This window comes from Pholis gunnellus (assembly GCF_910591455.1).
Source record: "Pholis gunnellus genome assembly, chromosome: 17".
Lineage (NCBI taxonomy): Eukaryota > Metazoa > Chordata > Actinopteri > Perciformes > Pholidae > Pholis > Pholis gunnellus.
Window position 1 is genome coordinate 995,479 of NC_136544.1, and position 14,525 is coordinate 1,010,003.

General features: G+C 42.4%; 1 protein-coding gene across 1 annotated transcript; it reads left to right on the plus strand.

Annotated features, from left to right (window-relative positions):
- Positions 1 to 12,381: 12,381 nt before the first annotated feature.
- Positions 12,382 to 14,293, plus strand: hoxb13a (homeobox B13a; the record flags this gene model as incomplete). Its single annotated transcript, XM_079176900.1, has 2 exons — positions 12,382 to 13,093; positions 14,046 to 14,293. The coding sequence occupies 2 exons, from the start codon at positions 12,382 to 12,384 to the stop codon at positions 14,291 to 14,293; spliced, it is 960 nt and encodes a 319-aa protein (XP_079033026.1).
- Between the last annotated feature and the right edge of the window lie 232 nt (positions 14,294 to 14,525).

A 14,525-nucleotide genomic window follows, 5' to 3' on the forward strand; every position in this document is an offset into this window, starting at 1 on the left:
GGGGGAACAGAACATCAGACACAGACTTGTCATCACAGGCCTCATGGGGATCCTGTCATTCTGCCCCTTACAGTGTCAGTGTCCTCACAATGACTACTGACCTGGTAGGAAGTGACATGTTCTGTAAATCTAATTTGCTCCCAGTGACTACAATTGTGTTATTTCTGCACATCTACTAAAAATGTAAAAATATATAACAAATGTATCAAGGAAAAATAAAAGCTAAATTTGAGAATGATGGGATTTATATATCTATGCAGCTGATCTCTTACACTCTGAACTTCAAATTAAAGAGCATGATTATGCTTTTAATGAATTGTCCATGTTTGTTGGGTTGAATAAAGCTTTTTTGAATAGTGTTACTGTTGAACCGCTGGAATAAAATAAACCGAGCCTCACCGACTGCCTCTTATTTCCTCTCATTTGCATTAGCAAAGCTCACTGAGGTTATGTGTATCAGCGGTGTGAATAATGTCTGCTGAAAATCTCTTGATACTGCTTAGTGATAACGCTATTGAAAACTTTATTTAAAAAAAATGAGTAGCATGAGTAGATGAGTAGCATTGAATATGATCTGTTTCACCCGTAGGCCGCGGAGTGGACAGTGTCCACCCGAGTGGACAGTGGCATGTATACTATTACGCAGTGGATTTGCCGCGGGTCTAACGCGCCTTTTACAGTAGACCACACACGTTACGGGGCTGAAGTCGCGCACGGACACTGGCTTCTAAATTAAATAAATACATAAAAAGCTGGTTTTATAGTCTGCACGTGGAGCCTGGAAGCTTTCATGAAGTCAAACTTCACAACCTCACGAACATTGCTACTATTACTGTTAATACCAATGATAATGGTAATAATAATAATAATAATTATTATAACATAATAATAAAATAACATATAATAATATTACTACTGCTACCACTACACTAATAATAATAAGGATAGTAACAATGATAATGATGATAATAATAATAATAATAATCATAATAAAAATAGATACAAATTAAAATAATAATAGTAATAATAATGCTCTGAAAACACTAATAACCTTATTTTGTCATAGGAATCTTCCACCCTAAATGTTTTCCAACCAGAGGACATTGATGTCTTCCTCCTTCAGAGTTGGTCCTGTAGACCTTGGACGTGTCTTCTCTTTAGAGAATCGTTGGGCTTCCTGCATTTTATCCACTAACTCTAATCTACTGTGTGTTCCATCTCCATCCATCCATCCATCCATCCATTCTCCGACGCCTATCCGAGTGATGTAGTCAAACCGGTCTCCCGTAATAATAGAAGGCTACCTGTATCCACGGTCATTCTCCAAAATGACAAATTAATAAATAACAATACCAGTATTACATTACCTGCATTATTTACACATTGACATAACGACAAACGGACTTTTTTAATGGTCATTCTCCACTTTAATTAAGGTGACATGTGAGCGCCCAGAGGTGTCCGCTGCGGTCCCACATGTCTTTACGGTAACGAATCCTCGCACCGATGCTGGAGGCACTTTTTCAGCACATTCCTTCATTCATGACCGTAAGAATTACTAGCTCAATCCCTGGATCTGTTTGTTTTTCTTTCACCTTTATTTAGTGAGGTTATCTCAGAAAGAAAACCAGACAGGACAAAAGACAAAATAGAACACAAAGCATGAAGTGTATTTCTATTATTATCAATATATTTACCGGTTCTCATCTTCATTAACCATGCTGCAACCAACAGTTATTTTCATTATCCATTAACCTGCTGATTATTTTCTCTCTCACATCAATGAATTGTTGTAAGTAACACAGTAAGGGTTTTATGTCTCCTTCTGTTCTCGGATAAGTAAAGACAAATAGGAATATATGAACCGAAGGAGCTGGAGACAGTGAATGTTTAAAAGGACTAAAATCAATTATTAAAAGTGGTGCTGATTCATTTCTGGTCAAGTGACTAATCTGATACCTGACAAATCCTTTCAGGTCTACCAATGAGACATTATTATTATCATTATTGCTGTCGGATCACCACAGCTCTCTTTTTGCTGAATTAATAATCACCTCTTTCATATTTTACTGCTGGACAAACAAATATTTAGTTCTAACAGCCCAATAGACTGTACAGCTGCAGAAACACATGCACATTATCAGTTACTTGTTGTGTTTGATAAATGTGATATAACATAACTGTATATAAATGTATAGGTTTGTCAAAACACAGCAAAAGATGATTGAATTTCCTTATGATGGGATGGTGTTTCAATATTTAGACAAGAGCAGGGACGGATTTTATTTCAATTTCTGACTCACTGAATAAGAAAATAAAAGCAGAATCAAAATAATTATGATAATTTCCAACTGTAAGAAGTACGAACAAGTAGGCATGTTAATGAGAGTATTTATTATTCAGTCTTTATGAGAACACACACACACATACACACACACACACACACACACACACACACACCACACACACACACACACACATACACACACACACACATACACACACACACACACACACACACACACACCACACACACACACACACACACACACACACACACAGACCTCTGTTGTGAAATGCTCAATGAGGTCAAGTTCAAGGACACAAGCCACAATGAATGCTGGGTAAAAGCCTTCATTCTAACGCAGCATTCTAACAATTGCCTATCTTTGAGTTAAGGGACGAGTGATTTGGTAGAAATAAATATTGACACACACTTTCATGATGTGTTAAAAACAATTACACCGGCAGTCACCACGATGGCCTTTACCTACATTACAATAAACACAACTTCACACAGAAATATATTTTAAAACGTATTTTACTTTTTTAAATTCTTTTTTTTACAATATACCACATAGAAAGTGGAGCCACATAACAGCAAATAGAAGCTAACTATTCAGCACAAGTCTGTTATATTGTAGGAGCCGGCTGAGTCAGACTGTCAAAAATCACACATCTGCTGCTCTGACAGATGGGAAGTCTGAAACCACACCACCAGCAAACACCCATCACGCAGAGATCAGATTCACTATGAACCCGTCTAAAATGTGTTTGTGTCCAGCACTGGACTGACCGGTTTCATGTTGTTTGGTGTATTATGTGTTTTGCTTGGTTAAACAATGTCGTATGGGGTGTCTGTGATGATGATGTTTTTTTTTTGTGTGCAACTACGGCTAACAAAAAGGACAACTGCCCCGGTAGCTCAGGGACCCTGTTCCTTAAAGCCCCCCAGATTCAGGACAAACTGTCTCCTTGCAATGTGGTCCTCGACAGAAGTTCAGAATAAACTCGTGGTGGGCTTCAAGAATGAAACCAGTGTTTCAGCGCAAGATGGTTGGAGCGGGGTTTGGGCTCGGTATCGACCGAAATAACCCACCACCAAGTAGTGTAGAAACATCTCCAGGCAAGCGATGCAGAATGCTCGCAGTCAATCACTGCAAGCGTTCTTCAATATAATGTGACGTGTGATTAGCCCACTACTACTGCAGCTACAAACCCCATAGGAGGGATTGCCTGCCTGCACGCGGCTCTGAACACAAAGATGTCTGAGCTAGCAGCGCAAGCGGCACAAACAGCGCTAACAGCGGCAACAGTGTCGACAGATATAACATTTTCTCACGAAAGTCTAGCAACACGACAATCTCTGCTCATTACATGCATACAGTCTTTTCAAAATGAACTTCTGTCTTCACAGGAAACAACTAAGTCAAGTTTAGGCAAAACCATCTAGTTAGTTAGGTATTGGAAAAGATCGTGAAATCTTTGTTAGGCTCAGGCGGCAACCTCCAGTTTTGAAATATGAAGCCACTGTGAAAGTGTCTTAAAACTTGCATTCATTTTACTGACCAGCAGAGGCCCGACTCCTCCGGTTGCAGAAGGAAGTCAGGTTGTATAGAAGTCTATGAGAAAATGACTCTACTTCTCTCTTGATTTATTACCTCAGTAAACATTGTAAACATGAGTTTATGGTTTCAATTGCTAGTTTCAAGTCTTCTTTAATACAGCATGATGTTCTTTTTGTAACTTATGGTCTGTTTAGAGTCAATTAGACCATGACAGCGGAGCGAACCGCAGATCCTTTGATTGAAGGACGACCACTAAGCCACAGTCGACACCCTTAAACATTAAGAACTCAAGGCTTCAAAACAGCAGTCGACAAACCATTCGGTGATGTCACAATGACTACTTCCACTACTTATACGCAGTCTATGGTTGGACCAATCCACCACCCCTCCCGTACACCCTACATGTAATGTATGTGCTTTTACGGTCTTAATACTTCCTCGTTCACGATCACGTGGCTAACATACAAAATTGTTTTTGCGAGATATCTACAAATTACGGCACATTATTTTTGGTAGGGATAGCTAATACTGAATGGGACCAGTCTGACTTTATTGGTATCGGTGTCACTTTTTGGGGTTCTAGTATTGGCTCTGGCTCTATAAGCGAGGTATGCCGTTGGACTGTCAATGAAATGCACATTCTTTCTCTTCTGCCCATTGCCACCACTGTCCTCGTCTCTTCTGGCAAAAAAACATCACGCAGACCATTCTAAAGAAACTAAACCGGCCGCCAAGCTTCAATTTCTTCAGTTTCACGACCTGATTGCACACAGGCATCAGGTAGGGCTGCAGGGAGTTTAATGAGCCACAGTAATAACCAAGTATGGAGCTGAATGAGATGCTGGCAGGCTGCTGTGTGCTGCATGGAGGCGGAGCGACGGGCAGGCTGGCTGCAGGCACAACACACACATATGTTCCCTCAAAAGCTGAGCATGCTTTGCATATTACAGTGGAGCGAGACACTTCAGATAGAATACATGATGCAACAATCCTGCAACTAATCTTCTAATGGAGCTGAGGACTGTGGAGATGGTGGAACCATGCACATGTTGCCGTTATATGTTTATTACATTTTGTATGTGTTGTGTGTTAAATGTTATAAATAATGTACAAAACTGCAGAACATTCAAACCAAAACGCAATGTCCTTGTTACTGGCCTTTTCTGGTGCTTTGAACACATTTCATTGTCTTTCTCAGTGGGAGTTTGCTCAGTTGTCATGGAGATGTCTCAGTCATCATCATCACATGACCGAAGTATGGCCTGGTCCTGTGATAGTATGATATGGAAGACCATCAGATTGCAATTGAAAGCACCAGAAAAAGCGAGCAAGAGTAAGTTTAATGTTCTTTTGGACAAAATGATAAATAAAATATTCAGCACACAAGACTTATTTTTGACGTAGTGTTTAAATTACTCATTAGAAAAATAGAATATGTCGATTTCAAGTAACAAAAAGAAGCAACTCATGTTGATCAGACTAATGGGGTCAAATGCCACTGGAGCCACAGCTCAGTCTGAGCAGCATAACAACAGAATAATGTTTCGAGGTGTCGTCTTAATGTTTGATATCAATGAGATGTGATCAACAAAACAAAAGGTTTACAATTCTTTGTGTTTTTAGGACTTTGAGCTTTGAGCTCAGAAGGATCAGCCCAGACCACCTGCTGCATCCGGAAGAAGCTGTAAAGAGGATAAAGAGCGGATTAAAGGGGAATCTGAAGTGGGTCAAAAATGGAAATGTTCGCAGCCAACATGACAAAATAAAACACCTGCGCCTTGTTGACTTGTTTGGCCATTATGACTTTCACCATCAATTACAAAACCTTTTTTTTAACATTTTAGTTTTCTTTTCATTTGAATGGCTGCTCCTGCTGCCTGAAGATCAGACGTTAAAGGTCGCCTCCGACTATAGAAGATAGAGACTGTCAGTCAGTAAACGTCGTGTTTTGTACAACCCTGTCTCTGTGAGGCAAATACCTGTGTGGTCATGGCAACATCTTAGTCAATGTTTTCCCCAAAGAGGACGCACCGTTTTTCACTGCTGCCATTGCTTTTGGTAAAGATGAAGTGTAATTTCCACTTGTGCAGGCTCTGCTAAGTAAACCACATCGTTAAACACCATAACCCTCTGAGACATCCAGTCTACAGATTCAGATTCCACAGGAGAGTTTATTTAAAAAGCTAATCTTCTCTGAAATATTCAACACTCTTTGTCACACTTAAAAAATGTGTTAACTTGCTTTGTTTTTATTTTTTGATTCATTTTTTTTATAGTAAGAACTTCCAGCAGCTCCGCTGGTGTTTGCTCACAGAACATCTGTCAACCTTTCACCATTTATAGCCCTGCTGTCACAAAAGGGAGAAATCCTCCATGTTAGTCACCGAGGCCAATGTGTACAGGACTACAGTATGCAGGGAACAGACCAGAATGCAATGCAGCTGAAGAGAGAATGAAGAGGTATTTAGGTAAGCTAGATGTTGAGAAAAATACGGCTGATTGACGAAACAAAACAGGTCAGTTGCTGCACTTCACATATTGAACTCAGCTATTCTGTAGTAACAGGGGAGCAGCTGCTGACTCAGCATCTCACCTGGACCGATGAGTGTTTAGTGTTATGATTTGAAAATATCCCCAGAGAGCACAAGACACTCCTGATACACTGCAACCTCATCAGGATCCACTTTTAAGTGTCAGGAGATTTTCAAATCTTGGAATAGTGATGATGGCCACCTTAAATTAAAAGGGAATACTGACTATGTTCTTTAAGAAAACCACACAGAGATTAAGTGAAATGATGTTGCATGGAGTTAGTAAGTAAACCTTGGAAATGGTGTATTAAATCTGCTGGAAATATTTAATTTTATGACTGTTTGTTAGGAATTAATCGAAATGGCAGCGAAAAGTAAATACAGCTGGTAAACGTATCGGAATAATGAAAAATAAAAATGTCCTTTGAGGGAGACAGCATCAGTGACATTTTACCCACTTTCTGTTGTATTTTTAAACAACAAAACAGAAATAGCAAAATAAAATATTCAACAAAAACAAAGAAACAACAAAACAGAACAAATCAGGAAATCAACCAATGATGGATGGATATGAAGAACATGAATAAAGATCAGTAACTGAAGCAAAGCAGAGGAGGAGATGAAGGCTGGACCAATGTCTGCATCAGGTGCAGACACACAGCATGGATGACATCATATAGTGCAAGAGGAGATTTTACACCATTCACGCCAATCACACCCCAAACTACTGTATTTGTCTTTTTCCTTTAATATCTCAAAAAATGCATGTTTATTTATTTTATTGGAAACAAAGTTTTCTTGTCTGATTTTGCATCAAGTCTATGTTGACTCGTTGAAATAAAGTCGCATGTACCCGAGTCTCGTTATTGAAGTCATTTCCGTCGGTTCCCGTCTCTAAACAGCGCGTTCTGGTCCCGATACAGTAAGACTCACGCAGCACAGCGTGCCATGGAACGAGGCTGTCATCTGTTACAGCAGATGCAACCTTTCGTGATAGTTATATTATATATATATATATATATATATATATATATATATATATATATATATATATATATATATATATATATATATATATATAAAAGCTTTTTTAATTAATTTTTTTTAAAATTAATGTTAATGTGTGTACCTGGTCAATAAAACCGATTCTGACTGTGACGTCAAATACTGTAACATTGACTTAAATGTGCAGCTATAGGGGACAAACAACTAAAATAACATATCAGATCAGACTTGATCCCGAAATAATACAAATCCCTCTGTCAGGCCTTCCATTGTCCACGTGTCTTAGTGTCACACTGAGGTGTATTAAAACCAAAGCAGCACCAGTGGGCCGGTTCTGGGACGCTGACTTGTGGTTGTGGTTTCGTTGCCTCTGTCATTAAGCCTTTAATTGCAGTTAGTTTTAGGTTGTTGGGTTTATTTGTTTGCGCTCCCGCCTGATGAACGAATAAAGAGTTTCCAATTGAACTTAATGCCACGCGTGATACTTGTGTGACAAAAACACGTAGATAAATACAATAATAAATCAACCTAAAGTAAATGTAAATAATATGTGCGAATAGCTGCAAGCGCCTCCATCCATCCATCCATCCATTTTCCTCCGCTTATCCGGGGTCGGGTCGCGGTGGCAGCAGGCCAAGCAGGCTGACCCAGACTTCCCTCTCGCCCGCAACATTTTCCAGCTCATACTGGGGGATCCCGAGGCGTTCCCAGGCCAGCTGGGAGATATAATCCCTCCAGCGTGTTCTGGGTCTTCCCCGGGGTCTCCTCCCAGTTGGACGTGCCCGGAAAACCTCCAGTGGGAGGCGTCCAGGAGGCATCCTAATCAGATGCCCGAACCACCTCAGCTGACTCCTTTCGATGCGAAGGAGTAGCGGCTCGACTCCAAGTTCCCTCCTGATGTCCGAGCTCCTTACCCTATCTCTAAGGCTGAGCCCGGCCACCCTACGGAGGAAACTCATTTCGGCCGCTTGTACCCGCGACCTTGTCCTTTCGGTCACGACCCAGAGTTCGTGACCATAGGTGAGGGTAGGAACGTAGACCGACCAGTAAATTGAGAGCTTTGCCTTCCGGCTCAGCTCTCTCTTCACCAAGACGGTCCGGTGCAGCGCCTGCTTTACTGCTGCAGCCGCACCGATCCGCCTGTCGATCTCCCGCTCCATCTTACCCTCACTCGTGAACAAGACCCCGAGATACTTAAACTCCTTCACTTGAGGTAGGCACTCCGTCCCCACCTGGAGGGAACAATCCCTCCAGGTGGGAAAAAAAAAAATCACAAGGCAGATTATCTGAATAAAAAAAAATAACCCTCTCACAAGATTCAAGTTAGAGAAAACTGCTGCAAGCGCCTGCGATGGCAAAACAACTTTTTCTTTATGCCTTTATGAGAATAAAATGAATATTATTGTAATCCAAAAATGCGCTCAGGGTCAAATAGGCCGCAGATACAAAGTGGGTCATATTATCATTTTACATAAACTGACACCTGATGACGTTTATCAGCACCGCAGTTTATTCAAACTTTAGATGATGACGCATTTCCGTATGGTTATTGAAATGTTGCATAATATGTTTTTTATCAGAACAGGTTTATATTAAAATTCCCTTTAAAATGTTCTTTTAGTGACCTTTTTTTAGTTTCTTCTGACGGGAGGGCAAAACTAATTTAGATTCTGGGTGATTCTATCAATCATTAGCTCCATACATCCTTTACCGCTTATTATAAACTTATAAAAGTACTAATATCTATCTGTGCATTCATGCAGCAGTTAGCGGCCCACCAGTCCCTAAATCAGAGTAAAAGTGTGGGAGAAGATGCACTACTTCTTGATCATCTGTGGACCTGAAAAACACATTTGTCTTATTTCATACTGAGGGGGAATAAAGTGATTGAGTTTCCCTCCACGTGCACTGAGGCGGATATCTCCTGGTTAATGATCTACGGGCTGATGTTTGTCTCTATACCGGTTAGACTGGTTACATTGGACCTTGCGGGCCGCTGCAGACACCATGGATCGCTGAGACACCATGGCGTCTTCCTTGTCACCCAAGCCGGTCACACGCACGCACACACGCACGCACAGAAACAGAAGAGGCTTCAAGGTGTGTGGTGGCCTTGAACTTGAGCTCATTACATCTGTCTCTCTTTCTGTCTACCCCCCTCCCTCTCTCCTCCCACCCATCTCCCCCTTTCCGTGTTAAACTTGACCTTGACCCCCAGGGGCCTGTCTCCCCCCTCCCTTCACCTCCTCAGCCCCAGCAGACCACACTATGGGAGAGAGACCAACTGTCTGGGTGGTTTGTGTTTGTTAGGCCCACAGACAACGTTAAGCTTTTTTAAACCAGCAGTAGTTTGTGTCGGTTTGGTCCTCAGTGAGCTCGATGTCGTGATGGGATGGAGGGCTCACGTCAGACATGCACAGGAAGGATTCAGTGGCGTTCACTCTCCTGTAATATACACGTGAAAACGCTTCTAATAGCGTCACAGTATGTTCACTACTGACTTCAAGAGCGAGTCCCCTTCTTTTCTTTATCTGTAAGCCAGGAGTCCGTGCGGCCCAAAGTCAATTTGACACTCAATAATCTTTTTTTTTTTTTTTCTTTGACTAGACCTTTAAAATTAATTCTTGACATTGGTGCAGGTATTTAAAAAAAATAAAATAAGGCACAAATAAACATAAATAAATAATACAAACAAAAACACTACTTTTCTAGAGCTTTCAAGCGCATCTTTAGGTGTTCATGAGCAAATTAAGAAGCAACATGTATTCCAAAAAAAGTGAACCTCAATGCTTTTTTGAAAGATCACATTTATTCTTAATCGCCAAACATCAGAACGGACAACAAATCCAACAAAGACGAAGACTAATTCTCCATTCTTCTTCACCACCTTGTGCCATATAGGCAATAATGTCTTGAAGCTTTACATTCAAATGATGCTGCTGTCCCTGAATCCAGAATCATTCAGAGCGCTTTATGTACTTTCTCTGGACATGCTGTGTTTTTTAGTCTCCACTGAACTCAAACAACAGCTTGATTTATTTAAACTTACTCCAGATTGTCAAGCTTTATACGCACTGGAAGTAAACACGGAGAGAAAACTGCCGTGTGTGCGTGTCTACCCGGCTCACCTGGAGCAGCTTCACACAGGTGCTACTGTTCTGTACCGCGCTCTTCAAAATGAGATCTGATGCTGAAATAGTACATTTTACGGAGTATATTCTGCTGTACACACACAACACAATGCGTACTTCTTCAGGACCTATAGGCCCTGAAAAGGAAGAGAAAGTGGATTCCACGGCGAACCAACCAACATATTGTAGCCTACAGTAAACAAGATCAAATAATATTGCCCACCTTTAGCTGCCAGCCTCAGCTTAATTAAAGTGTCTGCAATGGGAGCTCATGGTGCATCTCATGGTTGTCACGGATACCAAAATATGCGTAAACTAACATGTATAATCTAAATAAATCTGTATAAAATAGTGCTCAAACTGAACGCTTCCATTTGAAGCAAAAGGCTAAAAGCCTCGCGTCTTCAAACGCTTTGTTTTCTTTCTGATTGGCCTACTGAGGTGATATTTGATGGTAACTAACACATTCATCCCACGACAACACGGAGTCCTGTTTCACTTATTAGAACAAATTATTCCATCGTTCACAAGTAAGCTTTCAACATAAAACGGCGACACATGTCGCTGAAAATAGATGTAGAAAGTGACAGTGAATCCATGAAGTGATTGCGTGAAGAGCTCCATCCTAAAAATGCCTTTTACTGTGCAAGAAAAAAAAAGCGCCAGAAGATTTCAATTTCAAACAGCACCAGGCGCAGTTTGAGAGACCGGTGAAATGATTACTGCAAATAACGCGGCTCACAAATGCCGTGATGCTTTGATCCGAAGCCACATTTCTCAAATCTTAAGACCTCCAAAATCCCTTCCATAAATCCACTTTTATGCTTCCTTCAGTCAGATGGAGTGAGAGAGAGAGCGGGACTGGCTAAAAGCACACATAAATTCAGTCTGAGAAATGTCCATGCGGGTACAATTATTTTAATAATCAAATGTTTCTTTTAAAAGGCTGGAAATACTCCTGATATGTTATTATTTGTAATACGTAGCACTGGTTATACGTTTTTAAATGTGTCCATAACTCTCATTTTTACACCAGAGGTCGAATATTTAGATTTTTGAAGAATTAAACATATAAGAATTCATCTTTAATTTTTTCAATGTAGACTTTTAATTGACTTCACGTTTACATCGTTGTGTCTACATGTGTATTATACTTACTGTTGACTTCAGACAATATTTACCGAACATGAATTATATAAACTACTCAGTGTTTCTGTGCTCCCCGTGCGTCTTTACGCACGACACAAAACTGTTCCAAGTGATTTTTTTTTTCTCACAGTGATAATATCGCTCTTCCTGTCAGCCGCAGGAGATCAGACACTTGAGTTTGACACGCTGCAGCTGCAGGGGGACAGGGAGCTGAAAGAGCTCCACGGAGCTCATGCTCTTCTCGTGCCACAGCTCGAGCCTCATAAAAATATTTTTCTTTGACTGACAATCCCCAACAAGTCTCTTCTTCCCCTGCTTTTCCCCCCTCTTCTCGTTTGCACCATCACGTGATCCTCCAGTCTCATCCAATGAACACGCGCCCCCTCCCTCCTCTCCTTGTCCCGGGGGCTTGGTGCGTCAAGGCTGCGGCTGGGATGTAACCGGAGGTCCGGCCGGTTACCGGGAGTCTTTGCCTCCGAGCGAGCACCGTCACCAAACAGAGCAGTAAGGCAGCGCGCGCGTGCTACGACAGTGCGCGAGACGGGTACATGTGAATTACCTGAGCTGCGTGAGCAGGAGAGCCAGCGATCAGACAGAGAATAAACGCGCGCCAGTTCACCTTCATCCAGCCAATGTAGCAGCTCAGCGCGCAGGACCGGTCAGAGTCTGAGAGGAAACGGCGACGAACGGAGACCAGACCGGGGAAAAGGAGCGCTTATGACAGCCTCCTTAGTTCTAAATCCACGCTGGCCAGCGGAAACGGTGATGTTTGTGTATGACAACAACCTGGACGACCTGAACAAGAACATGGAGGGGCTGGTGGGCAGCGGCAACTTCGCCGCTAGCCAGTGCCGCAACATCATGGCGCACTCGGCGGCCGCCGCTGCTCTGGGCGGCCATGCGTCCGGCCTGGTGCACTCCTCGGCGGGTTACCCTGCGGTGGACGTGTCTGCTTCTGGCTCCGAGACAGGTGGGTCTTCGGGGAAGCAGTGCGCGGCCGGGCCGTGTCCGGCGGCTGCCATGTCGCACCAGAGCTCCTCGGCCGCCACCGCGTTGCCGTACAGCTACTTCGGTAACGGCTACTATCCGTGCAGGATGGGGCGGGGTTCAGTGAAGTCGTGCACTCAGGCCGCGGGAGCCGCGCTCAGCTCGCAGTATATGGACACCACGGTGAACTCGGACGAGTACGCGAACCACCGGGCCAAGGAGTTCGCCTTTTACCACGGCTACCCGAGCCCGTATCAGTCCATGGCGAGCTACCTGGACGTGTCGGTGGTCCAAACGCTGGGCGCCGGAGAGCCGCGCCATGACACCCTGCTTCCCATGGACAGCTACCAGCCCTGGGCACTAACCAACGGCTGGGGGGGACAGATGTACTGCTCCAAGGACCAGGGACAAGCTGGACACCTCTGGAAGTCCGCTCTGGCTGGTAAACCGTGTTTTTATTTTTATTTAAAACATGTGTAAAGGAACTTTGCTCTGTAGAATGATGCACAGGGCATACTGCTATAACATGTATGTATAACATGTCCTTAGGAAGAAATTATAGCATTTAAATATATATATATATAATATTATATATTTGATATACATTTTTTTATATATTTGAGTATTAATATGTATTTATGTTTATATAATATTCAAACAATCCCATCTGGGCTGACAGTGTTTGGTACAATGATGCGCAATCAGACTCGTCGGTATTTGATAAGTTAGAGGTGAATTGTGCATCTGCTGCTGTAGAGGACAATATTAATACTAAGATTTATTTACTAATGTAAAGGTCACTTGTTGCCCGGTACCGTGCGACTCACCTGTTAGCCTTAAAATTAGCTAATTATTAGGGTGATTAATGCTCAAACAGTGGCATGTTAACTGTTAACATACATAACACTTTGCAGGATGAAAGTTAATTAGAACTATCAGCGCAATGATTTGTGATTTAAAGAGGAGCTCTCTTTAAATCTTAATTTAAGCTATTTATTACAGGGATGGGATGAAATAATAATCGATATAAAACAAAGCAATCAAAAGAGGATACAAGATCTGAATTTCCATGTGCACACACAGAAATGAAGACTATACATATGAGGACAGAAGAATCAGGTCACCCGCGTGGTCGTGCTGCTTGCAGGCAGTAGTCATCCACCATGTTGTCTGTGTGTGTGTGTGTGTGTGTGTGTGTGTGTGTGTGTGTGTGTGTGTGTCGATGTCCAATCAGCTCCAGGCCTAAAGTAGCTGTACTCCTCGTTTAAACCGCAGACACTAAACGCCACACAGCACTATTTTGTCTGTATTACACTTGGCGTGTGTTCCCGTGTATCAACAACCATCACCCTCTCCACCACCTTTCTCTTTTTTATTTGTTTTTCCTCAAACAGATGTGGTGGCGCACCAGCACGACGGCTCGCCTTTCCGCCGGGGCCGGAAGAAGCGGATACCGTACACCAAGCTCCAGCTGAAGGAGCTGGAGAAGGAGTACGCCGCCAACAAGTTCATCACCAAGGACAAGAGGAGGAAGATCTCGGCCGCGACCAACCTGTCGGAGCGCCAGATCACCATCTGGTTCCAGAATCGGAGGGTTAAGGAGAAGAAGTTCGTGGCCAAAGTGAAGACTAGCCCTCCGTAGCGCGCAGGTTTGCTGTGTTCTGGACGATTTAGTGAAGCTGTAATTGCGTGCTATGCATTAAAAAAATGAACTGAGAGAAATTACCAAAACAAAAGGAAAGAAAAGGAGAAAATCACGAGCTGATGGACTGGGACGATGCGTAAACGCGTGCGCCAACAAATGGGAAGACAAATGCGAAATTATAAAAGGACATAAAGGACAAAACAAGATAAAAGAAAATAACCAAAGCCCT